Source organism: Vigna unguiculata, chromosome 8, assembly GCF_037176805.1.
Source record: "Vigna unguiculata cultivar grain cowpea cultivar isolate G323 ecotype 2 chromosome 8, ASM3717680v1, whole genome shotgun sequence".
In the NCBI taxonomy this organism is placed as follows: Eukaryota; Viridiplantae; Streptophyta; class Magnoliopsida; order Fabales; family Fabaceae; genus Vigna; species Vigna unguiculata.
The window spans coordinates 9,161,106-9,188,945 of record NC_140799.1 but is presented as its reverse complement, the minus strand read 5'-3'; the positions used below and the strand labels follow the sequence as shown (position 1 = coordinate 9,188,945).

The window sequence follows — 27,840 nt, the reverse complement described above, 5'->3', positions numbered from 1 at the left end:
TGCATTTTTGGCCTCATCTTTCTAATGCCATTAGATGGTTGGCTGGGCTGTTGTGCTGTAGTTTTGGTGGTGGTGTTGCTGGTGGAATGGGTGTTGCAGGTGGAGTGGGTGCTGCAGGTGGTTCGCTTGGTGTGGGTTGAGTTGGTTTTGATGCTACAGCTTCAGTAGGACATTCTTCACAGCCATGTATAGGAAGTGCTGGACAATTGTTCCTTTTGTGCCCAAGTGCGCGACAAACTGAACATATCTTTCTATGACCACCTGACCTCATTTGGGTGTTATCTTTCTCCAGTTCCCAAGCTTCCAACCTTCTCCTCTTCTTTGGTTTCCTTGGCAGCCTTCTTTTAAGTGGTGGTAGGACATCATGGAAGGCAGTTGTTTCCCAGAAAAGGTGACCATTGACAACTAGAACTATGGAGTTGTATATCTCTTCATATGTTGTACGTATGAACCAATGTGGAATGTAATCTTCTGCCTTTAAGTTGAGGAAGTTCATGGCAACAATTGCATGGCAGTATGGGATCCCACTAATAAGCCATTTCCTACAGCTGCATTCCTAGCTTTCTATGTTAACAGTGAAATTGTCTCCAATTAGTGAGAGATGTCTAACATCAAACAATTTCTGACCTGACCAACTGCACCAGGAATAGGACTAACTTCAACTGTCTTCACTATCATGGTTTTGTTCACTTGGACCAACTTCAATTGACACCAAACCTTCAATAAATTTTTCTTTACCATAATCAACATCTATTTCTACATCAATTACGCCTTCAGTCCCTCCATTACCACAACCTTAGTCCTGTCCATCACTATCTCTTAAAGAGTCTGCATCAGAATCAATCCAACTTTCAACCTCAACCCTTTCATCATCATAATCCCTTTCATCATCACCTTCAGCCATATCATCCAACCCAGTCTCAGCTTCTGGATTACCAATACCTGTACCCACATCCTCAACTCCTACTTCTTCTTCCAAATGCCCAATACCTTCACCCATATCACCAGCTACAATTTCAAGAGCAGACCTTCTTAAACTATCAACCACTTCACCTTCCTGTGATCCAATTTCAGTCTCTTGGTTCATTACATCTTCACGTGGAGCAGACCTTACTACAATCTCAATACCTACTACTTCAAATTCATTAACAACATGGCTGCTTTCACCACTCTCTAAAGGTCTCCCAACATCTTCTTCAGGTTCTACTATATTATCCTCTACTTGGGCTTCATCAACTCCATGCACAACAAACATATGCACTTCACCATAATGCCTTGCGATATGAAGCATATTAAGTGCACCCTTGTCATCATCCAAGGGGTGCAACAACATCTCAACACAATAAAACAACCCCTTTATACTATGATAGCCCATTTCCTTAAGAGACCCTAATATTTCGAAATAACTCCATCGGTCAGGATCACATGACCAATGAGTAGTTGGTGAAGAAACAAAGGAATAGACATGATTAGGCATAGTAAAATTAATTGAGACTGTACTTTGATTGAATTTACTATGGACAATCTAACAATTCTCACTTTTAATTGAGACTTTACTTTGATTAAAAGTGAGAATGCCAACAAATGAATTGAGTCTTTACATTGATTGATTTGTAAATCAACAACAATAATTAATTTAACAATAATTTAACATCAAATTTGATATCGCTGTCGTTAGGCGATCAAATTACCACCACTTAACTTTAGCAACTTCAGTATTGCCAAATTAGTAGTGAACAAAATAGTTAGGGTTAAGATAACCCTGAGTCGTCTCACAACGAATACAAAATTGATCTCAAATATTTGATTCTTAAAAATGCAATTAAAACTAGCAATTATAAAAATAGGGGGTTTTGATATGCAAAGAAAATGACACGGAAGATTGTAAACACAGTAATAGTAAATAGGTCAATTCCACTGCTTTTTCTAAATAAGATTCTTCATTGGTTATCTAGAGATTATTGTTAAATTAATTATTGTTGTTGATTTACAAATCAATCAATATAAAGACTCAATTCATTTGTTGGCATTCTCACTTTTAATCAAAGTAAAGTCTCAATTAAAAGTGAGAATTGTTAGATTGTCCATAATAAATTCAATCAAAGTACAGTCTGAATTAATTTTACTATGCCTAATCATGTCTATTCCTTTGTTTCGTCACCAAATAGAAAACTTAATTAATCAAAGTAAAGTCTTGACTAATTTTAGTTAAAGTAATTACCTCTAATCAAAGTAAAGTCTCAATTATTGGCAAAAACTTATTTAATCAATTGAAAGTTTCTAAATAAAATCAAAGTAAAGTCTCAATTTAATTTAAAAACCTTTTAACTCATATGATTAGCATGCATGTAGATTTAAAATCATTATTTTCTATTCGATTAAGAAGCAAAGGACATAGATAAACAAAAACCACAACAATAATCAAAATAACAAACACATAAATTCATCTAACCTCAGAATCCAGTTAAGAAATTACAGTGGAATCAACCCTAAAAGCTGAGCCCTCCATGGCTTTGATGGAATACATGATGATATGAAGGAAAGAAAATAAAAGAAAGAATGAGAGATGTGATGGATGGCGGTGTCTGCCAAAACCAGAGAGTTCTAAGTGTCTCAGTTGTAAGTCGTCAGTTCTCCCCTTCTACTCCCTTAAGTCTCTTTATATAGACTTCAACTGAACTTTGGGCTTTATCTATTGGTTGCTAAAATCTTTTATTTTTATTTAATTAATTAGCAACTTAATTCCTGTCCAATTTCCAATTCTGCCCCTCTTATTTAACTAGTTTTGCAATTTTAACCAGAGTTGACTGTTGGCTTTGACCAGTTGACCAATGTTGACAAGTTGACCAGTTTGACTGTCCAATAGCAGCCTGACACGTGGCAGAGTGCTTTCTCTCTCCAGACTAAGGTTTCTCTCACACTTTGGCTGCGAAGTTGTTGTGACGACTGCTGCTGCCATTTTCCGGCAAGGCTTGACGGTGGTTGCGCGCTGCGAAGGTGGAACTCGCACCGGTGCGTGAAACAAGCTTCCATGGTGGCGCTGCGCGTTCTGGCTCGCAGGTGCGGTGGCTTCGTTCACATTCTGCTCTCGCGTTGCTGAACCCGAAGACACGATGGTGTGCAGGTTCGTGGTGGCGGAGCTCGCTGCAGTGGTGGCGGAGCTCGCTGCAGTGGTGGCGCGAACTGACGATGCGAGGTGCGTGAATGAACGATGCAAGGTGTTGCTGCCATGGACCTGGTGTTGTTCTGGTTCGCGGGAGTGATTCGTCTTCTTCGATCTGGTGCAGGTTCATGAGTGTTGTTTCCGGCGTGGTGGATCTGCTGCAGGTTGGTGGTGCGCTGCAGTTCATGGTTGACGGTGGCAGATCTGTGGTGGCTGCCATGACTGCGCGAGGTGCAGAGATAATGGAGTGACGACACTGCTGTTTTTCGGCAAAATGGTGGAGAAGATTGAAGATGGTGGCTTTACTACAACGTGAACGAAGAGGTGCGGTGGTGTTGATCAACGTCAGGCGCGAGAATGGAGAATGGTATGGAGGCGCGCTGCAGTGATGATGGAGAACGCTGCTGTGTGCTCGCGAGAAGATGGTGTTGCGGCGGCTGCTACTGCGCGGATGTGTGTTGCGGGAACGTGGTGGAGTTACGGTGGCTGCGGAATGCGGGTGCAGGGGGGAAGGAGATGCGCGGTGGTCCAGCTCTGTGCTTCGACGCGATTCAGATGCGTGGTGGTTGCTGGTCCAGGTGCGTTGCAGCTGCTGCCATGGTTGCGTGAAGGTGATGACGGAGGCTGCCGGAGAAGATGGATGCAGGTGGTTTGCTCTCGCTCATGGTTGCGACAGTTGCGTGAACGAATGGCAGTGTGAGGTGGCTGCTGTGACTGGTGCGTCGCCGTCATGGTGGCTGCCGACAATGGTGGGTCATGGTGGCGGCTAGGGTTTGAGGAAAATTAAGGTTAGGGTTTCATGTGTGAGATGGAGGAGATGATGACGTGGCAAGATCTGACTGGTCAATTTGGTGAGTGGAGGATTATGACACGTGGCTTGTTCTGGTTGGCTAATTTTAAAAGGTGGGGATTGCCACATGGCATGATCTGGTTGAGTGAAGTTTAAGTGGTAGGAGGGGTGCAACTTAGTGAAAACTGGGGGTGCAGAACAAGTTTTTGGTGGTCCACTTTAGAAGGAGTGTGCAAATAAAATCTGGGGGTGCATTTAGCTCCTGATTTATTCTTTTTCAAAATTTCCTGATTTTGGACTCATTTTGTAACTTTGAATATTTCAAATCCACACTATTAATGACCAAAAATAAATTCCAGCTGCACTAACAAATGTTAGAATATCCAATAATATTTTATGCAACTAAAATCAATTTTTACGCCACTTTTACCAAACTTACTCAGTAAATTCAATAATCACAAATCCTAATTAAATCAATCTTTAAGCACAGAAAATTCAATTAAATCCCCAAATTTAAATATTAAATGAGGGCAAAAATTTGAACTCATCAGTAGTTTCCCCACCAATATACTTACACCACTAATTTTCGGAAAAGTGACCACGGTGGTGGACCACAACCGCAAACCTTTCATCAGACATTGGAAATAGCAAAAAAATAGAAAAAAGCCTGCAAATTATAAACAATCTTTAAATGGGGAACAAAGATTCTATCTATAACCAACAAACCGACAACCAACCATGAAACCCACCCCAGATAGCGACAACACAAACAATTAAAAATGGTGGGTCACCAGCGAAAACAACAAACCATGCACCAGCGAAAAAAACAACTCCAAATTAAAATAATCCATCGAATGCATAAACAAAACCGACAATAAACCCTAATCATTAACACTAATCCCAAACAATAGTCAGCAAAAATCAAACCCTAAACCAAAACCTACCTCCGCGATGAACACCTTCAACCCTCCGTGAACAATTCTTCAAAGATTAACGTCAATATTCGATGGCAAAGATTGAACTAAAATGGCCAATTGAAGGATATCCCCAATTCGACGAACAAATCCCTAATTCCACAACAAATCCCCAATTCCACAAATAGAACCCTAAACCCAATTCTAATAACCTTAAACCCTAAATACTGCAATTAGAATTAAATGGCCAGCACAGTAAAATAACAGACACGTCACTGAATAGTGCTCCACGTCACAAAAAATAACCACGCTAGCCACTGTTCCGTTAACCATTTAGATGGAGTTAAGGAAAAAGATTTAATTGAAACAATTTAACGAAAGGTAGGATCAATTGAAAAGAATTTCAAAACTAGGACCAAAGTGAAAAAAGTTGACCAAAACTAGGACCAAATGACTATTTAAGCCTAATAAAATATAGGGTTAAATATATTTTTGGTCCTTCAAGTTTCAGTGAAATTTGGAATTTGTCCATCTTCAAAACTTTTAACCAATTTAGTCCTTCATCTTTAAAAATACGTGAATTTAGTCCTTTTAACCAAATTGTGTTAAATTTATCTGACGTTTCAAGAACATTTCATGATAATATTTGAATTGTTTACACCATTTGACACATTTTCCCTTCAATGTTAACTCAAATATTATCATAAAACGTGTTTAAAATATCAAATAAACTTAACAAAATTGGATAAGAAGGACTAAATCTTACACAGTTCTAAAGATTAAAGACTAAATTGATATAAAGTTTCGAAGAGGGACTAATTCCAAAATTCACTGAAACTTGGAGGACCAAAAACACATTTAACCCTAAAATATATAAGTAATACAGTAAAAATAAATTTTTTAAAATATTAAAATCTATACGGTTTAACTCTTATTTTTTTGAATATATTGAATAATTTTAAAATTCTTAATTAGATAAATCTATTTCTTAAATAATTTCTTCATTAATTATTAAATTAATTTTAATACATATTGATATGCTTTAATTTTGGACAAATAAATTTATCTTAGAAATATCCTATAAAAAATACAGAAGTTTTTCAATGTTTTATCTACTAAAATTAATACTAAATTTATTTAATAATATTTACACATAAAGTATGTAACATCCCATTTAAATAATAACATAATTAAATGAAATCTTACACCAGATAATATAAAGAGCCAAGTTGCGGAGTATAAGGTCACTCCTTACAGTTATCCAACGTATTTAAAATAAAATACTAAAGCTCACTACAATGCCTACAACCCAAAAGGAGTACGAGATAACCGGTATTCAAAATAAAGCCTTAGGGATAATACAATACACGGGCCTTAGCCCTAAAGAAAAGCCCAAATAAAACGTGAAGTCCAAATAGACTATGCAGCGGAATCATCTCTCTCCTGTTGACCACGAGTACCTCTCACATGTACTCCCATCAATAAATTGATGATCACCGCAAAGGTAGAAGAACAACATACAAGGTAATCAAACAAGCAAAGGGTAAGCTAGAGCCGAAAAGATTTCATCATGCAATCAGATATACTTTCACAGTCCAATATACACAGATCATCCAAGCATGTTATGACCTTCAAATCAATACACTAAGACTCGATTCGACTCATCCGGATACATATAACCTGGTCAGATTCAGCAGATGCTTGCACTTGTGGTGGATACCTCTGCTCACCCCCGAGCTATGTGTTACAAGTGTTACAATGAATCAATTCCCTCCCACACAAGGTTAGCCCTTGATGAGTTTCAGGCCTCATGCTACTCTTCCCACAGGAGTCAGTCCGCTCTAAGTGAGATTAATTGACTCCTTGAGTGTCAGGATGCAATCTTTACCTTGAATCCTTACCAAGTTATATAGATGGGGCACCACCATGGACACCAACTAACATGGGCCATGGAATTACGTTCCGACCACTGAAGCACGACCAAGAAGTCTCACCTAGAAACTCATGGATTTACGTACTGACAACATACCAATCACATTCAAACAAACAAATAATATTGATCATGCATTTAACACCTCACGCCATCCTTTGTAACCCATCCTCATTCATATTCCATGTTGATTCCATACCATCGCATTCTTCTCAATTCGGGGATATAGAACTTCACCTCATACCAATACAATGCCATCAATGTAACATTGTTCATACCGAATTCATGACCACATATATAACCAACCATTTCATTGAAATCGCATGCCAAGATTTATCCAAGTTCATCATTCACAATCCATGAATCACATCACTCATGCAAATTCATTCATCTCATACTTTATAAATGCATACCAAGACATACATATATCACAAAATAGTATTCATCCCAAATAAATGAGTGCCAACGTTTAAGTACTTGCAATTCCATACAATCAAGCACAACCCACAACCATAATTCTTACACCAAAATTCCCTAGAAAATTTATTATCACGAAACCAAAATCATTGAAGTAATGCATGACACATTTATCAAGCTACATAAATGTAATCGACGATCCAACCGGTCAAACCATAAAATAACATGTTATGAACCACATGTCAAAATTTGAGCTCAATCCAACGGTAAATGAGTCGGGAAAGTCAATTTTACTAAAACTGCACATATTAGAAAAACACACAATCGCCCAGCGACCCAGGGCACTCGCTCAACGACTGTGCGACACATTAGAATACGAGAAATAACGTCAAATATCACTGTTTCATGAATGTTTAAACCCTAATTTAAAAATATACCAAAACCCCCCAATATTTTCTCATATTTCACAAAACATTAATCACATAACAAAACCCTATGGGCCAGCCCTTTAGGCCCAACAATGTGGTAGCCCTCAAAATTAGGGCACTAAATAAAAGTGGGTCTTACATTCTCTCCAACAAGAAAATTTTTGACCTCGAAAATTCACCGATGGGATAGAAAGAAAACCGCGTTTCCCTCACATCCTCCGACAACCACCACTTAGACATGATGAATTTGATGACTCCAACACCTATAGTCACTGGAAACTTTACCTTTGTACTATGCGATATGTGTCCAACAATGTAAATTGGTTTAGTCACTACACTCGAACTAACTCCTAACTTGTAACCTTAACACTGGAATTGCTCTTTCATACTTGCCCAACTAACTTGTATCTGATATACTGACTCACCCACCATATGCTCTTCCCTACCTCTTGTAGGTTTTTATCAAAGTCTCAGATCACTTTAAGTCTCAAACCAAAGCATGTTCATTATCACTTCCCGTCATCTTGTTCACCCCTTTATACATCACTCCACTAACTTGATAACTATTGAGTTATGGTCTACTACCTCACCATCAACACCCTTGACCACTTTTATCCATAACGACACTCATAACATCTTGCCTCCTGTACTAACTTTAACCAATGGTAACAAAATCCACAACCAAGTCATTCCATTTCCAAATTAAGCTTCCCTCTTTTACAACCACCAAATTCATTTCGACATCTCACCTTCATTTTTGATCTACTAACTTGTAACCATCCTTCAACAAAAGCCTTAGAACCATGTCTTTCCTTGACTTGGAAATTTTTAGTTTGATTTATACCTATCAACTCTAAGATACTTCTCAACTAAGATTTTTCTGAATTGCTTCTTCCCCAACCTTGTTGAGAGACTCATTAGTTCTAGTCGGATGACTAAACTAATGAAATCTCCTCACATATTCTCTTTCCATCCAAACACTTAGGCTTCTCAATCAACCCTTACTCTTAACTCGTCAAATCACAGATCTTGAATTCCATTCCCTGACTAAACATCTACTCTCACTTTATCAACTCCAAGTTGGCACTCTAACTTGAAATCATAACTCAAATCTCCTACTACTCTTGCACAACTTTCTCTAAGTAACCCCATAATTCTGACTTTAATTGATTCTTTGAACATCTTTAATTGATACTCATAAGAACGACACTTTTGTTGTTCAACAGGAACTGGTTGTCGTAGTAATACTCTAGGTCGGGAGTAAGATAGTTCTTTTCACGCACCTCTTACCTTTCATAAGCATCACTTGTCATCATCCTGTTGTGCTACTCTGATTAACACACAAAGTCACTTATTTGTTTACTCAAAATGATGTTCCTTTCATGTCTGTCGTGACAAGGAATCAATCATCGTTGCCTTCCTCCAAAACTTCTATGGAACTTGCAAAATTCTTTTGACTCCCTTGTTTATAGCCTTAACCTCCTATTTTCTCAACATCGCATCCACCCTTTTTAAACCATAGGCCAAAAAGTCTATCCTTCCTTATACAACGTTTACCCTTGAACAGTTTATCCTCCCACTACCTCTCCTTTAAGATTCACCAAACTCGCAGTCATCCTTGTCGTTATATTTAGTATAAGCCACTACTTCTCCAACATCTCCCTCACTCTGTATTTACTTCAAATTCTCAGTAGGAACCATCTAATTAGAAATTATTGGCACAAGTTCTCCTTCAGACACCAATGCAAAAGTGAACGCCACTACACCAAGGTTAAAATTCTAATACTTGCTTCAAAACACGTCTACAAAATCTTCTACTACCGGGATCCTTTGTGTCTATTATTCAATTTCCTTTGTTAGATGACTCTGATTCACGTGACACTCTGCCCCCCACTATTTAGTTTGATCCGTACTTCATACGCAATCACTGACTCATCCTTTTTTTTAATCAAAGAACATCACCTTGTTGGTCGTTTCAGCTCATCAGAATGGGATTGAGAAAATAACCAATTCACCCTTGAGACTATGTCCCAACCTTGCAAAGAAAACAATTCAAATTGGGTTTGAATTTAAACACTTTGATCACCACGAAGGCACCACACACCCAAGCAAATCTTCACTTGGCCGCTACTATAACAAAAACCACCTTCTCAAACTCAGCTCCTTCTTGCAGACAACCATGACTCCTATACCATACTAGCGACATCAAAGAGTGTATGACCCTAAGCGAAGCCAAAGCCTATAATCCAATCACCACCTTTGTAACATGTATCATTTAAATTAGATTACCCGTGTTGGCCACTTTAGTGCTAATCATCGCAAACACTCTCATAGCTACTCAAAACTTTTGTTTTCCTTTCCCCTTTCCTCGTGTTGTGACGTTACTAATTGTCCTTCCCTACAAGAATAAACTTAACCATGTGCTTCTCCTTCTGATGCTTGAAATCGTCCATCTCATATCCAATGTCAAACCTTCCTCTTTTTTGGCCCACTTTACTTAGAACATCCCCTCTCCTCCTAACTTGGGTAATTGCTACTGCTGAGAAGACCCGACTACTATTTACTGAATTGATCTGGTATATAACTCCTAATATATTCCCTTCTCCTATAACATCATCACACTTGGCTGATATTCAAAGCTCTGCCTCTCATAAGCTTCCAATTACACGTCTGCTTTTCCTATACAGTTAATGGCCTCCACCCTCAACCTCAAACCTCCCACACTGTTACACTTCGTACCTTAGACATTGTCAAGGTGTAAAACCAAGTTGATTTGTCACACCCTGCCGCATGAGCACCGCCCGATATCTTCTCATATACTAATCTCTGAACTCAACTCTTCTCCTAAAACTTGTGGTGTACGATCTTAGAACTTGATCTTGTACCTCTCTCTCAGTCCAAAGCGTTGCTTCTTAACTTTCAACATCATTTCTCAGCCTTCTAAACTAAGACTCAACTTTTATCATCTATCAATATACAATCCTCTACATCTTCGCACTCTTGAGACAAAAGATTTTCTCACAGGCCCCACCAACCTTGGTAAGGGTGAGTAGGTCAAGTTGAGCTTAAATATGCATTCCCTCATTGCTACAGACATGAGACACAAAACACAGAGGCGTAAAAGGACACACTAGAACATACAAGGCAACACTCCATCATCTACAGACAACCAATCCTTTCGTCTGTCACCCTTCCTTCCCCAAACCATTAGAATTAAGAAAGGAAAAACAACTTTTGATCTAGTCATGAGTGTGCACCCTCATCACTTTATCAAGACGTTTTCTATCTTAAAACTTTTGGTTTCACTAACAAACTCGACTATAATTGACAACTTACGCCCTCGAGGCATGACAAACCCACAACCTCTGGTCATCCTTAGGACGAACTGCTCTGATACCATTAATGTAACATCCCATTTAAATAATAACATAATTAAATGAAATCTTACACCGGATAATATAAAAAGCCAAGTTGCGGAGTATAAGGTCACTCCTTACAGTTGTCCAAGGTACTTAAAAGAAAATACTAAAGTTCACTACAATGCCTACAACCCAAAAGGAGTAAGAGATAACCAGTATTCAAAATAAAGCCTTAGGGATAATACAATACACGGGCTTTAGTCCTAAAGAAAAGCCCAAATAAAACGTGAAGTCCAGTCTAAGTAGACTATGTAGCAGAATCATCTCTTCTCTCCTGTTGACCACGAGTACCTCTCGCATCTACTCCCATCAATAAATTGATGATCATCGCAAAGGTAGAAGAACAACATACAAGGCAATCAAACAAGCAAAGGGTAAGCTAGAGCCAAAAAGATTTCATCATGCAATCAGATATACTTTCATAGTCCAATATACACAGATCATCCAAGCATGTTATGACCTTCAAATCAATACACTAAGACTCGACTCGACTCATCCGAATACATATAACCTGGTCAGATTCAGCGGATGCTTGCACTTGTGGTGGATACCTCTACTCACCCCCGAGCTATGTGTTACAAGTGTTACAATGAATCAATTCCCTCACACACAAGGTTAGCCCTTGATGAGTTTCAGGCCTCATGCTACTCTCACCACAGGAGTCAGTCTGCTCTAAGTGAGACTAATTGACTCCTTAGAGTGTCAGGATGCAATCCTTACCTTGAATCCTTACCAAGTTATATAGATGGGGCACCACCATGGACACCAACTAACATGGGCCATGGAATTACGTTCCGACCACTGAAGCACGATCAAGAAGTCTCACCTAGAGACTCATGGATTTACGTACTGACAACATACCAATCACATTCCAAACAAACAAATAATATTGATCATGCATTTAACATGACTTGCAATTGAGGGCACTGATTTTTCAGAATGACTTGCAATTGAGGGACCTTGGCTGCTTTAGGGGCCTTGGCACCCTATGGGCCAGCCCTTTAGGCCCAACAGTGTGGCAGCTGTAACATCCCTAAGGAATATTACTGATATTAAATAAATAAAATTCGAAAATACAATAAATTCTGCATTTAATATAAACTATTTCCCAAAAACGCGGGAAATTAAAACCAAAATGAGTAACCATACATCATCTGAATGTACACTATCGTTATATATAAAAATTACGAAAGTTCAGCATAAAATAATTTACATAAAAATCAAAACAATAAAGTTTGCTTTCAAAAGCCCAAGTAGCCCATGCTCTCCATCTCTAAGCATCTCCTGAATCACCTATCAAATCATCTGCTCCCGGATAACAAATTACCCGATCATCGCCATACACACACAGATAGGGTGAGCTATGCACAATAATGATATAAACAGATATATGAAATAATTATGTTTCCCAACCCAAAATAACATAACTACGATTCTCATACTTTTCAAATCACCCAACCACGACCTCATAGTCCTTCATGGGTCATATGCATGAACTAGGTCTTGGGACTTCCCTATGCTCCCACGAAACTAACTCATTCGTGGTCCAACCCTATGATCCTATCTCGCTCATAGTCCTGCCCTACAGACTCCTCGCCTGTAGTAAAAACATCCAAGCCTCATAACTTGGACCCTGGCACGCGCGCAATCACCATACTATGGACTCCTCGCCCAATAGTAGCCGACGGGAACATAACAGTTCCTTGTCCATTGTGCGCCCGACACATGCAATCACCATACTAAGGACTCCTTGCCCAATAGTAGTCGACGGGAACTCAACCAGTTCCATGCCCATCATGTGTCCAACCACCGAGCACATCCCAGACCCCTATTGGACTTAGTCCTTTAAGCCCAAACACCACACCACATGCATATACATCCTATTCTTAGGATAACACAACCAAAACACACTCACAAGCACATAAAAGAAGCATAGCAACTCGCATAAACTCGCTTAAGCTAGGGACACTTAAGCCTTCAGCCTCGCTTAGGCTAGCTCACCTCGCCTGAGCGAGCTTAAAACAGTGACCATAACACGTTATCTCGCTTAGGCGAGGTCCTCTCGCCTAGGCGAGCCATACCCTCACTCAGATTAACACACACACCTTGCCTGAATGAGGATTCAATCAAACAAACCTCAGTTCTCATCGCGACCTCGCTTAGGCGAGTCGTTCTCGCCCAAGCGAGCATCCTGTCGCTCAGAACACCAATACATCTCGCCTGGGTGAGATATCGCGCTTAAAATGGTTCAGGTTTCCTCCGACCTTGCCTAGGCGAGTGTCTCTCGCCTGAGCGAGAGACTAAGTCGCTCAACCCCATCCAAGGTCGCTTGGGCGAGTAACACGAACCAGGACCAAAGGCGAGACTCTACAACTCTCGCTTAGGCGAGATGGAGTCGCTTGGGCGAGAATTGCATGGTTTCGAGTCTGATCACGCGCACGGTGCACCAAACCAATACCAAAATCATACCAATTTACAATGTACTCGATTTCATTCAGTCCATTTCATCAATTAAACCATAAAACACACTGTAAACATCATTGGATTTCCCAAATCGCACAATTTGACAAAACATAACAAGAATGGTACCCAAACCCTCATCCAATTATTATAAACACCCAAAAAGGCTTTGTACCCCTATTCCATTAACCAATTCTCAAATTACAGCGCATACCACACCAAAACCAAACCACATAGATTCAAATTTGAGAACAGAACGCATAAACACAGTCATTGGTGGAATACACATAGTTTCAACACCCCTAACCTGGAATGAGTGATAAAAAATTGTGAAGACAGGACCCCTTGATTTAAAATCCCTTCTTGCTTCAGCCCTTGCACACCCAAAACTCAATTCACCCTCTCAAACCCATGCTCCTCTCTATACCAGTTCACTATACTGCCAAAACCCTTCCCTTTACCTAAATTTTGGCTTTTATAGGTGCCTTTAAGATGGGTTTTAAAAATAAAACGAAATTTGGCTTAGGGTGGGTTTTAATTCCTCTTAATGTTAATTATTTGATAGTTTTCCAACCCTCTTGGCTGCCTGCTACGTTCTCTCTACCTTTCCACATTCATTCCAAACTAAGTTTAGTAAAAATAAAGGTTAAGTTCTGTCTACCAAGGTTTGAACTCGTAACCCTCCACTCATAATGCCAAAGCACAACCACTATGCCAATTCACATTTGGTGATACCCTCCAATCAATATAAGTTTACATTATCAATTCCATACTCATACATATTATTAAAATTAATAATAAAACAACAACCCATAATTGGCATACATAGGACTCAAACCTAAGTCCTCTCACACAATAAAAGTACTCTCAACCATTTGAGCTAGTACTTTTTCACATCACACCAACCAATAATTAATGCCATAAAGGCTCTTTCTACTCGCATTTATTAATTAATTAATTATTTAATTAATTAATTTCACGGGTCTTACATTATCTCCACCTTTTAAAGTTTTCATCCACGAAAATAAGACTTACCAGCAAAAAAAGGTGAGGATAAGACTTCCTCATGAGGTCCTCCATCTTCCATGTCATCTCCTAGGTTGCCTCGTCCTAGAGAACTTTCACAGTTCGAATCTCCTTCCCTCTGAGTTGTTTGACTTGAGAATTTAGAATTCTCACTGGTCCAACTCCCAAAGTCAGATTCTCACGCACCTGTACATCATACTGCTCCAGCACATGAGTAGGATCCGCCACGTACTTCCTCAACTGTGATACGTGAAAACATTGTGCAGGTTTTCCAAGTGAGGTGGCAATGCAATCTCGTACGCCACCGGTCTAATTCGCTTCGTAATCTGATGTGGACCGATGAATCGAGGGGTCAACTTCCTCGACTTCAATGCTCTCCCAATACCTGCTATAGGTGTAACTCTGAGGAATACGTGGTCACCAGCCTCAAACTCAAGTGGCCTCCTCCTCTTGTCTGCGTAGGATTTTTGTCAACTTTGAGTTGCACGCATCCGATCCTGTATTACCCTTACTTTTTTCCGTAGTCTGTTGTAAAAATTCTGGGCCAAGAACCACAGATTCTCCATCCTACTGCTAACACAAAGGTGTTCGACACCTCCTGCCATACAAGGCCTCATAAGGTGCCATCCCAATGCTGGAATGGTAGCTGTTATTGTAAGTGAACTCCACCAGCGGTAGCACATCACTCCATGACCCGATATGATCCAGAACACATATTCTCAATAAGTCCTCCAATGACTGTATGGTTCTCTCAGACTGGCCATCAGTCTGAGGATGATATGCCGAGCTCATTCTCAACTGAGTGCCCAAAGTGTTCTGCAACGCCTGCCAGAACCTCGAGGTGAATCTCGAATCTCTATCCGATATGATACTCGCAGGCACACCATGTAATCTGACTATTTCCCTGACGTACAACTCTGACAGTTTATCTAGAGACATCTTTTGATTAATGGGTAGAAAGTGTGCGCACTTCGTCAATCTATCCACTATTACCCATATGGAATCATGCCCCCTCACCGACCTCGATAGATGTGTAACAAAATCCATGGAAATGTTGTCCCATTTCCACTGAGGAATCTTAAGAGGCTCCAACGTACCACCCGACCTTTGATGCTCTATTTTCGCTTTCTGGCACACTAAACAGGATGCTACATAATATGCCACATCAGTTTTCATGCCAGTCCACCAGAAGGTCGCCTTTAAATCTTTGTACATCTTAGTCATACCTGGATGTATGCTAGGACGACTCTTATGCCCTTCATCTAAGAGCATTTTCCTCAATACCCGGCTGCTGGGTATACACACCCTCTCTCTGAATTGCAGGATACCATCTCTACCCATCCTGAAGTCTTTTCTCTTCTCTGTGCCCAACTCACTAATAATATGCTACAATTCCTGATCCTTACCCTGTTCCACCCGAACCTCATCCAGGAACTCATTAGTGATCCTCAACATGCTACACCGTATGTGACCTGCCTCCATATCTAATCCCAGATTCATATCTCGTAGTTTCTCAATCAACTCCAACTCTTTAATCATCATAGCCGACACATGAGCTTTCTTCCTGCTCAGCGCGTCTGCTACAACATTAGCCTTACCAGGATGGTATAACAACTCAAAGTCGTAGTCCTTCAGGTATTCCATCCAGTGCCTCTGCCTCATATTCAATTCCTTCTGATCAAACAAGTATTTTAAACTCTTGTGATCACTGAATACCTGAAATTGTGCCCCATACAAGTAGTGCCTCAATGTTTTGAGAGCAAAACCCACTGCCGCCAATTCTAAGTCGTGTGTAGGATAACTTTCTCATGTACCTTCAGCTGACGAGATGTGTAAGCAATAGGCCGTTTCTCCTGCATCAACACACAACCTAGACCCTGGTATGAAGCATCACAATACACCTCAAACGTCTTGGTTGTGTCCGGAATAGCCAGTATTGGTGCAGTGGTTAATCTCCTCTTCATATCCTCAAAACAGACTTCACACTCGTTTATCCAAGAGAAAGGCTGGTCCTTTCTAGTGAGTTGAGTCAAGGGACTCACCATCTTGGAGAACCCCTCCACAAACTGCCTGTAATAACCTGTCAGACCCAAGAAGCTCCTCACCTCAGTAACTGTCTGTGGTCTCTCCCACTTCACCACTGTCTCAATCTTCGCTGGGTCCACCGCTATGCCTTGGGCTGAGATTACATGACCCAAGAACTGTACCTCATCCAGCCAAAACTCACACTTTGACAACTTCCCATACAGTTTATGCTCTCTGAGAATTCCCAACACCACTCTCAGATTATCTGCATGTACATCCCGACTTCCAGAGTATATCAGTATGTCGTCAATGAACACGATAACAAACTAATCCAGGTACGGTCAGAATATTCTGTTCATGTAGTCCATGAAAATAGCAGGAGCATTTGTCACCCTGAACGACATCAGTACATACTCGTAATGCCCGTAGCGTGATCTGAAAGCCATCTTCTGCACATCCTCTGGTTTGACTAAGATCTGATGATATCCAGACCTCAAGTCAATCTTAGAGAACACTGCGGCTCCCCTCAGCTGATCCAACAGATCATCTATCCTTGGCAGTGGATACTTATTCTTTATGGTCAACTTATTTAACTGACGGTAATCCACACATAACCTTGAACTGCCGTCCTTCTTCTTTACTAGGAGTACCGATGCTCCCTAGGGTGATGCGCTCAACCGGATGAACTTCTTCTCAAGCAAATCTTCTATTTGCTTCTTCAACTCAACCAACTCCGTTGGGGCCATTCTATAGGGCCCCATGGACACTGGGCCAGCTCCAGGGATGAGATCGATGGAAAAATCCACATCCCTACTCGGTGGCAACTCGGGTATTTCATCTGGAAATACATCAACATACTTCTCCACTACTAGAATCACACTGATCTTCTCGGTGGTGTTATTCTTCTCTGCATGGGCCACTATCATAAAGCCGGTGGCTCCGGCTTCTACTTCGTTTATCGCCCTCTAAGCCGAGATTAGCTCCAATCCCTCATGTTCTGGGAATACCAAACTGCGCCGTCCACAATCAATGATGATGTGATTGTTAGACAGCCAGTCCATCCCCAAGATTACATCCAGTCCCTCCAAAGGCAAGCACACCAAGTTCATTTTGTATCTGCGACTTGCCACTTCCATTGAACACCCAACGCAGACTGAACTGGTAGCCATTTGACCTGAGGAGGGAGTTGAAACAAGCAACTCACATCCCAAATCGCGTGTCACCAAGTTCAATCTCCCCACACACGCATTAGAAATAAAGGAATGGGATGCCCCAGAATCAAACAACACCAGTACTACTTTACCAAACAACACACAAGGTTCAAGAATAAGATTACCCGATTGTATAGCCTCGGTGGTGGTCAGGGCAAAGACTCTGCCTGCTGCCCTAGCTCGCTCTGTTGGCGATGCTGCTGGTTTCTTCGTGCCAAGACTCTTCTTTTCTAGGCAATTGTTGGCGAAGTGTCCCGGTTTGTCGCATATAAAACATTTGCGACGGTCGCCTGACCCTCCTACTCCGCCTGCCAACTGAGGACAGTTCCTCTTCAGATGGAGTCCACCACACTAGTAGCAAGAAGGACCCTGGGATGTCTGTGATCTGCTATAAGGCTTTTTCATCTGCCTAGCCTCAGCGACATTTTTCTGATGTCGGCTCACAACTGAACCGGGGCCCTTCTCAAGGTGCTCCGCACTCTTTGCCTATTCCACCAAGATAGGAAATCTCCTCTCTCTCAAAGGTGTTACCACCCTCTTTAGCTCAAGTTTGAGTCCTCGCTTAAACTTTAAACACTTCCACTCTTCCGTGATGTTCTGTGAGGAATACCTCGCCAAGTGCTCGAATCTGTTCACATACTCCTGCACTGTCATGTCTCCCTGCTGAAATGCTAGGAATTCAGCCTCCCTGTCTTGTCTCGCCGTATCTGGAAAGTACTTCTCCAGAAAACGAGTTCTAAAGTTGGCCCAAGTATTCAGCATCCCCATTTAGCAGGTAGGTAGCGAACAACAGTTTCTGTTCATCTTCGTAGTTCATCACACTTGTGGAGCCATGCATCCGCTTCATCGGGGGAGGCCTTTCCAGTGAACTCAGCTGGCTTGTGACGCAAGAAGTCCTCCACGGTTGGCACCTTGATTGGTGCAATTGCCGTCCTAGGCTGTGCTGCTACGAGTGGCTACATCGCATCCACCATCCGGTGAATCGCCTTAGCGATATCATCAGCACCACTACTCCTCCTCCTCCTGTTAGCAGCCATAGTCGCTTAGTCAAACAAAACCACACACATCTTATCACATTGAACACACAACATGCCACAAATAAACACATCGATAAGCTCACTCCCCACTAGCCCCAAAATATTTTTTTTTTTAAAATATTTTCAAAACTTTTGCTCTGATACCAATTGAAACATCCCTAAGGAATATTACTGATATTAAATAAATAAAATTCGAAAATACAATAAATACCACATTTAATATAAACTATTTCCCAAAAATGCGGGAAATTAAAACCAAAACGAGTAACCATACATCATCTGAATGTACACTATCGTTATATATAAAAATTACTAAAGTTCAACATAAAATAATTTATATAAAAATTAAAACAATAAAGTTTGCTTTCAAAAGCCCAAGTAACCCATGCTATCTAGTTCACCAATTTGTCTACCTTAAACCAAGGTTTAAACTCGTAACCCTCCACTCATAATTCCAAAGCACAACCACTATGCCAATTCATAATGCCAAAGCACAACCACTTTGCCAATTCACATTTGGTGATACCTTCCAGTCAATATAAGTTTACATTATCAATTCCATACTCATACATATTATTAAAATTAATAATAAAACAACAACCCATAATTGGCATACATAAGACTCGAACCCAAGTCCTCTCACACAATCAAAGTACTTTCAATCATTTGAACTAGTACTTTTTCACGTCACACCAACCAACAATTAATGTCATAAAGGTTCTTTCTACTCGCATTTATTAATTAATTAATTATTTAATTAATTAATTTCACAGGTCTTACATCAGTCCTCAGGACACTCAATAAAAGTGGGTCTTACAAAGTATTTGTAGATTATCTATAAAATTAATTTATTTACATTTCTAAAATGAAAATCTATATTTTAATATGTTTTATCTTTAGAATAAATTCGTCTAAATTAAATTAATTTTACATAACTTTTTTTATCAATCTATGATTCTATACAGTAAAACAACTAATTTTAACTAAGCTGAAAATGCCATATTTCTATCAACTATTTTTTAACTTGAAATTCTTTAAAATTAACAAAATTATCAAACACATGCTGCGTTATGAGAGCTTGTGTAGGTATAAAAAGCTGGATTATTCATACAACAATATCATCCAATTGCAGTAATCATTCGTAAACATTCTTGTGTTAATCTAATGGTAGGAAATAAACTAATTTGCTCAGATAGGAATCAAACTAATTTGCTCAGAGTTTTATGTTAAGATTTTAATGTTATATATATATATATATATATATATATATATATATATATATATATATATATATATATATATAAATGAACTTTGAAATGGTTAAACTTTGACAAAAATGATAACGCTTTATTCTTATGTCCTAAATCATATGTTAGAACTTTTTTTATGATAATCACTGAATGAGACACGTTTCAATCAGTTGTAAAATACTCTTTAATAATCCTAAAATTAAGGTTGTGGTGATGGAGATGAAGAAGTGTGAGGTAATCTATTGCAGACCAAAATTAAGGTTCTAACAATTTTCGGATCATAGTCCACGTTTGTGAGTTATAGCCTTTGGAGTAACATGAAGAGAACCAATTCATCTCCAACACAGTACTATGTTCTCTCTCCTCTTTTCTGATCATTGCACTCCAATTGCTTCCATGATCAAACCATAAAACTTATAGTAAGTAAAAGCCTATCTGGGATAATTCTCAAACTCTGTGATATGCATTGTTTCTTGTGATATGTGATTTTGTTATCTGTAAATTTGAATTGCCAAAACATTCATTTCTAGAGGTTATGCTTTTTTTTTCTCCCTTTTCTTAAGATTGATCCTTGTTCTTTTTTTCAGTAACAGAACATTGTAGATAGCAAACCATAAAAATTTCACCATTAGTGAAATTAAAATTCACCATTTTATATGCATTCTCTTTCTTAGTGATTGTGATTTTAATTAAAATAAAATTAAAAAAAAAATTAAGGTGGAGGTATGGTAGAAATCCTTATGAAATCCATGTTTATCATAAGAAGGTGGAGGAGGTTTTCTAACTTTATCTATTCCTTCACGTGGATGTCATTTCTACAACGTCTAAGAACAAGTTGGAGATTGAAAGTTGAAGTTAATGTTGAGCAATAAATTTGAGATAAAAGATACAAGAGCCCCTGAAAAGATTTTCGGGCATGAAGATTGGCAATATTGTGTCCAAAATAAGCTCTAAGTTAAAAAGACTACATCCAGAAGGTTTGGACCATTTTGGCATGTCATGTGTCTAATCAATTGTCATTCTTTGATGTTGTCCATATATCTATCTACATGTATATGCAATCACCATTAGTTATGATCACTAATAAAATGGTGTTTAATCTTAATGTGCTTAGTTTTAGAATGCATGATTGGATTTTGTGTAAGATTCATCATATTGGTATTGTCACACTTAAGTGAAATATAATAAAAAAAAAAGTCAAAATCTCTCAAGTGGTGCTTTATCCATATGGATTGAGCACAACAACTTCTAGTAGAAATATATTCTGCCTTAGTTGTTGATAGAACCACACATGCTTGTCTTTTAGAATTCAATGATACTCGTGAACATCCTAACATGCGACATAGTGATTTTACTATCCAATTTGTATACACCAAAGTCAGAACCACTGTAGCATATCAAATTAATTTTAGAACCCATAAGCCAATGTATTTAGTACCTATTTAAAGATTCTTCTTTACTTTAGTTAAATGAGATTCCTTAAGTGCATATTAAAATCTAACACACCACAATGCAAGATGTTAGGACAACTAATAGTCAAATATAAAAAAAAAGATTCAATTGTACCTTTATATTTGGGTTGTTCTAGTGGTTGACCTTGTTCATCAACATCCATGTAACATAGAGTGACCATAGTTGTAGATTCTTTGCAATTATCCATGTTAAATTTCTATGGACGATGTTAGGATGATTAATAGTCAAATATAAAAGAGATTTGATCATACCTATATATTTGCTTTGGACAACCTGTTTATCTTTTTCGTTAGCATCCAAGTAACATGCAGTGACCATAAATGTTGTTGATCCTTTCCAACTATGCGTACTAAATTTCTTTAAAAGTTCAGTGGAGTACTTGAATTTTTGTATGATTATGTCATTCTTGATTTACTTGATTTACAAGAAAGGTAATCTCATGCATCATTGGCATTTCAAATTTGTTACATCATTAGCACAAAACGATATTAATTGATCCAAAACATATGTAGTCAACATATATTTGCACAAATAGTGTTGAATGTAAATGATCTCTTTTGAAACCAATTTTGAACAACAAAACTAAGTCTTTTATACCATGATTTAAGTTCTTGCTTCAATCTATACACATTTTTTTTTTCTCATGGTTTGGATATTCAAAATCAATGGAATTAGAAAGTTTGAATATTTAATTGATGTTTTTTTGTAATTTTATATAAATTTCATTTTTTTTAATTTATAGTTAATTGTTTGAACTCTAATTATAACTATATATATATAAATACTTTTAGATATATACTGAAGTAATGTAAATTTATTTGAATGTTTATATAATCTTTAAACTAAATTTTTATTACTTGAAATGCATTTTACATTTTTGAAAATTGAAAAAAAGCCTTATATGTATTTATTACGTGTAATAAAAGGAAATAATAAATAAGTAAATAATACAGTAAAATAAATTTTTGAAATATTAAAATATATACGGTTTAACTCTTTATTTTTTTTTTATTGAATAGTTTTCAAATTCTTAATTAGATAAATCTATTTCTTAAATAATTTTTTAATTACTTATTAAATTAATTTTAATACATGTCTATATGCTTTAATTTTGGACATATAAATTTATCTTATAAAAATCCTATAAAAAATATAGAAGTTTTTCAATATTTTATTTACTAAAATTAATGCTAAATTTATTTAATAATACTTACACATAAAGTATTTCTAGATTATCTATAATTTTTTTTTTTACATTTCTAAAATGAAAATCTATATTTTAATATGTTTATGTTTAAAATAAATTAGTCTAAATTAAATTAATTTAAACTAAGTTGAAAATTTCATATTTTTATCAACTATTTTTAATTTGAAACTCTTTAAAATTAACAAAATTATCAAACATCTCCTGCTTTATTTTTAATGCTTTTAACTTCAATTTTTATTTTATTTTATGAGAGCTTGTGTAGGTATAAAAAGTTGGATCATTCATACAATCTTATGTCATATCATCCAATTGAAATAATCATTCATAAACATCCTTGTGTTAATCTAATGGTAGGAATTAAACTAATTTGCTCAAAGTTTTATGTTAAGATTTTATTGTCATTATATATATATATATATATATATATATATATATATATATATATATATATATATATATATATATATATATATATATATATATATATATATATATATATATATATATATATATAAATGAACTTTGAAATGGTTAAACTTTAATTGAAATGATAACGCTTTATTCTGAAGTCCTAAGTCATATGTTAGAACTTTTTTATGATAATCACTGAATGAGACACGTTTCAATCAGTTGTAAAATACAGTTTAACAATCCTAAAATTAAGGTTGTGGTGATGGAGATGAAGAAGTGTGAGGTAACCTATTGCAGACCAAAATTAAGGTTCTAACAATTTTCGGATCATAGTCCACCTTTGTTAGTTATAGCCTCTGAAGGAACATGAAGAGAACCAATTCATCTCCAACACAATACTATGTTCTCTCTCCTCTTTTCGGATCATTGCACTCCAATTGCTTCCATGATCAAACCATAAAACTTATAGTAAGTAAAAAAGCCTATCTGGGATAGTTCTCAAACTCTGTGATATGCATTGTTTCTTGTGATTTGTGATTTTGTTATTTGTCAATTTGAATTGCCAATACCATATTAGACATGTTCAAAACATTCATTTCTAGAGGTTATGCTTCTTTTTTTTTTTTTCCTTTTCTTGAGATTGATCCTTGTTCTTTTTTTTCAGTAACAGAACATTGTAGACAGCAAACCATCAAAATGTCACCAAAAAAGACAACCATGTATGAGCCAAAAAACATCCTCATTACTGGTGCTGCTGGTTTCATAGCCTCACATGTGACTACCAAGCTAATAAAAAAGTACCCTAAATACAAGATTGTAGTTCTTGATAAAGTAGACTACTGCTCCACTTTCAGGAATTTGAGGGCATGTATTACCTCACCAAACTTCAAATTTATTAGGGGTGATATAGCTACTGCAGATATTGTGAATCATATTCTGATAGAAGAGGAAATAGACACCATTATGCATTTTGCTGCTCAAACTCATGTGGACAATTCATTTGGGAACTCCATGGAATTCACCTACAACAACATCTATGGCACTCATGTGCTTCTTGAAGCTTGCAGGGTCACCAATTATGTGAAAAGGTTCATTCATGTGAGCACAGATGAAGTCTATGGTGAAACAGACTTAGAAGATAACATTGGAAACCATGAGGCATCTCAGCTTCTACCCACCAATCCTTACTCTGCATCAAAAGCAGGAGCAGAAATGTTGGTGATGGCGTATCACAGATCTTATGGTCTTCCAGTTATAACTTCCAGAGGCAATAATGTGTATGGTTCCAACCAATACCCAGAAAAGCTTGTTCCTAAGTTCATTCTTCTTGCCATGAGGGGTGAGAAATTGCCAATCCATGGAGATGGATCCAATGTGAGGAGCTACCTACACTGTGAAGATGTTGCAGAAGCTTTTGATGTGATACTGCACAAAGGAGAGATTGGGCAAATCTACAACATTGGCACCAAGAAAGAGAGGAGTGTGTTGGATGTTGCAGAGGATATATGCAAACTCTTCAAACTGAATCCTAAAGAGGTTATTGAGTTTGTTCAAGATAGGCCTTTCAATGATAAGAGATATTTTCTTGATGATCAAAAGCTGAAACAACTTGGTTGGGAGGAGAGAATTTCATGGGAGGAAGGATTGAAGAAAACAATTGAATGGTACAAAAAAAATCCTGATTGGTGGGGTGATGTTTCTGCTGCTTTAAACCCTCATCCACGTTTCACAGCCATTAATCTCTCTGATGAGGCTCAATGGTCCTTTCAATATGGATACTCTAGGCTTGCAAGGTCATTCACTGAAGTTGGAAGAAAAAGTAGTTCAAGATTCAAGTTTTTGATATATGGGAGGACTGGTTGGATAGGGGGTTTGTTGGGAAAGCTTTGTGATGAAGAGAGAATTGATTGGGAATATGGGAAAGGGAGATTGCAAGATAGAAAATCACTTGAGGAGGACATAAGAACAGTAAAACCAACCCATGTTTTGAATGCTGCTGGTGTTACAGGAAGACCTAATGTTGATTGGTGTGAATCACACAAGGTTGAAACTATAAGGACTAATGTTGTAGGCACTTTAACACTGGCTGATGTTTGCAAGGAACACAACTTGTATATGATGAATTTTGCAACTGGTTGCATATTTGAGTATGACAAGGACCATCCTCTGGGATCAGGCATTGGGTTCAAGGAAGAGGACAAGCCAAATTTCACAGGCTCCTTTTATTCCAAGACCAAGGCCATGGTAATATCTCTAATTTTCTGTCATCTTATTTGTTCTATATAGTACCATATTCTTTCTGTTTTTTTATCAAATGCCAGAACAATATTTGTTTCTGTCATCTAATTTTCTGTTTTTCTTGAACTGAATATTAAAACGGTTCCCTCCTTTGGTTTCTCATCAGATACACTTTTGTACAAGTGTTATTGAAAGTGTTGAACTGACAATACATAATGCATATACTTTGATGCACTGTTAATGATATATAAGGATATGGCAATAATGCATGCAGGTGGAGGAGCTTCTAAGAAACTATGGAAATGTGTGCACATTAAGAGTTAGAATGCCAATATCCTCAGATCTTAGCAATCCAAGAAACTTCATCACAAAGATTTCTCGTTACAATAAAGTGGTAAACATACCTAACAGCATGACAGTGCTGGATGAACTCTTACCCATATCCATTGAAATGGCTAAGAGGAACTTAAGAGGGATTTGGAACTTCACCAACCCAGGGGCGATTAGCCACAATCAGATATTAGAATTGTATAGGGATTACATAGATCCAAAGTTTAAATGGGCGAATTTTGATTTGGAAGAACAAGCAAAGGTAATAGTTGCTCAAAGGAGTAACAATGAAATGGATGCTTCCAAGCTCAAAAAAGAGTTCCCAGAATTGTTGTCCATCAGAGATTCCGTTATCAAGTTTGTCTTTGAGCCTAACAAGAAAACTTGAAGATGTTACACATTTTGTCTTTTCATTGGAATTCAAACATAGGCGCCAATGTTTTTGTTCTTTTATGTAGTCACCATATTCTTTTATATGAAACATTTTGCATTTACAAGTTTGTGTTAAGAAAATTATTGCCATTTTTACCAATTCTGGATCAGGAATGCATTACAAGTGGTTAAAGACTAAATAAATGTGATTTTATTTATTGATGTAGTCAAAATTAATTATTTCATGGGACGAAATTAACTGACATTGAATATTTTAATAATTTCATAACACTATTAATCATCTCTTAAGTTAATCATTGTCATAGCAATATTCTAACGACATAAAGGATAATTGTATGCGGTTGCATTTATTTATGAATTAGATGAAATTATGAGTTCAAAATTTCAGACCTATTATGTGTAAACAAATTCATAATTATTATTGTAGTAGAGCCTTTTTATAACTGTTAAAATGGATATAATAGAATATTTATTCAATTTAGTTTTATGCAGAAGGTGAGACAAAACAATCAAAACATTTTCAGAAAAGATAATTGATCATGAACTTTTTTAAAACTATTCCACCTACCTATAATGGGAGTTCATAACAAAACATCAATAACTCCATAAAAGTACCACCACCTTCTCTTTCATCATTCCTAATCTTGACTTCAGTAAAGTAATAAAGGCTTTGAGGGATCAAATCACAGCCACCACTACCATAACCACAAATACAATTATCATTATCAGCATCATGATTTTGGCTACAAAGGTAGTGATTCACCATAACCATGAGCAAGAGCTAAAATTACTAGCATTACTACTAGCAATATCAAGTCGATTAAGGAGGTTAGGGGTCACTCAGAGTCTACCATTTATCTAACTTTACTATCAGTAATATCTTATAAATTTATGGGTTAAATATGTTTTTAGTCTCTAAACTTGGACACGAAATTATAATTCTTTCTTGTTTCTAAGAGCTTGCTTGGTACAACAAAATAGACAATCATTGGCTAAATATAGGTTTTGTAGAAGGCTTATATGAGTTCAATCTTTACATTAAACATTGTAAGGTTGACATTGCCATTATTTCTCTTTATGTTGATGATCTTTTAGTGATGGGACATAATGCAGTCTAAATTGATGAATTTAAGATGAAAATGGTGAAAGTTTTTTAGATGGTTGATCTTGGATTGATGACTTATTTTCTTCGAATGGAGATCAAGTAAAGTTAAAATGAAGTTTTGTCAAAGAAAGTATGCCAAGCAAATTCTCAAGAAGTTTCATATGCAAGAGTACAAATCCATGAACACTCTTATGAATATAGAGGAAATGTTCACTAATAAAGATATAACTGAAAGAGTAGACGAGATATACTTCATGAGTTTTATTGGATGTTTACTGTGCCTTACAACAACAAAACCATACATCCTAAATGTTGTAAGTGTTTTATCTCGATTTATGCATTGTGCAAGTGAAACACATTTGAAGGATGCTAGAAGAGTACTTAAATGCATCAAAGGTACAACCAATTTTGCATTAAGTTCAAGAAATGCAAGATTTTCAAGTTGTTAGGTTTATTTGACAATGATTGAGCAGAGTGCATTGATGACATGAAAAACATATCAAGATATTGCTTTAGTCTTGAATATGGAGTTTTTTCTTGGAGTTCCACGAAACAATAAACAATGGCTCAATCTACTGCTGGAGTAGATTTCATTGCTGCATTTGTTGTAAAT

General features: G+C 37.4%; 2 protein-coding genes and 1 long non-coding RNA gene across 3 annotated transcripts; 2 read left to right on the top strand and 1 right to left on the bottom strand.

The window, feature by feature from the left end:
- Positions 1–2,947: 2,947 nt before the first annotated feature.
- LOC146884111 (uncharacterized) lies at positions 2,948–4,236 on the top strand. The gene is made up of 2 exons (XR_014984107.1): positions 2,948–3,196; positions 3,288–4,236. It is a non-coding gene; the product is annotated as an uncharacterized LOC146884111 (long non-coding RNA).
- A 13,301-nt stretch (positions 4,237–17,537) lies between these two features.
- Positions 17,538–18,551, bottom strand: LOC146884110 (uncharacterized). The gene is made up of 2 exons (XM_085665856.1): positions 18,315–18,551; positions 17,538–18,134 (listed from the first exon to the last, which is right to left on the bottom strand). Exons 1-2 carry the CDS (start codon positions 18,549–18,551, stop codon positions 17,538–17,540), a joined length of 834 nt encoding a protein of 277 aa, XP_085521982.1.
- Positions 18,552–20,419: 1,868 nt separating this feature from the next.
- LOC114193200 (trifunctional UDP-glucose 4,6-dehydratase/UDP-4-keto-6-deoxy-D-glucose 3,5-epimerase/UDP-4-keto-L-rhamnose-reductase RHM1-like) lies at positions 20,420–26,283 on the top strand. The gene is made up of 4 exons (XM_028082918.2): positions 20,420–20,489; positions 23,381–23,629; positions 23,826–25,405; positions 25,674–26,283. The coding sequence occupies exons 3-4, from the start codon at positions 23,858–23,860 to the stop codon at positions 26,115–26,117; spliced, it is 1,992 nt and encodes a 663-aa protein (XP_027938719.2). The 5' UTR covers positions 20,420–20,489; positions 23,381–23,629; positions 23,826–23,857; the 3' UTR covers positions 26,118–26,283.
- The last annotated feature ends 1,557 nt before the right edge of the window (positions 26,284–27,840 follow it).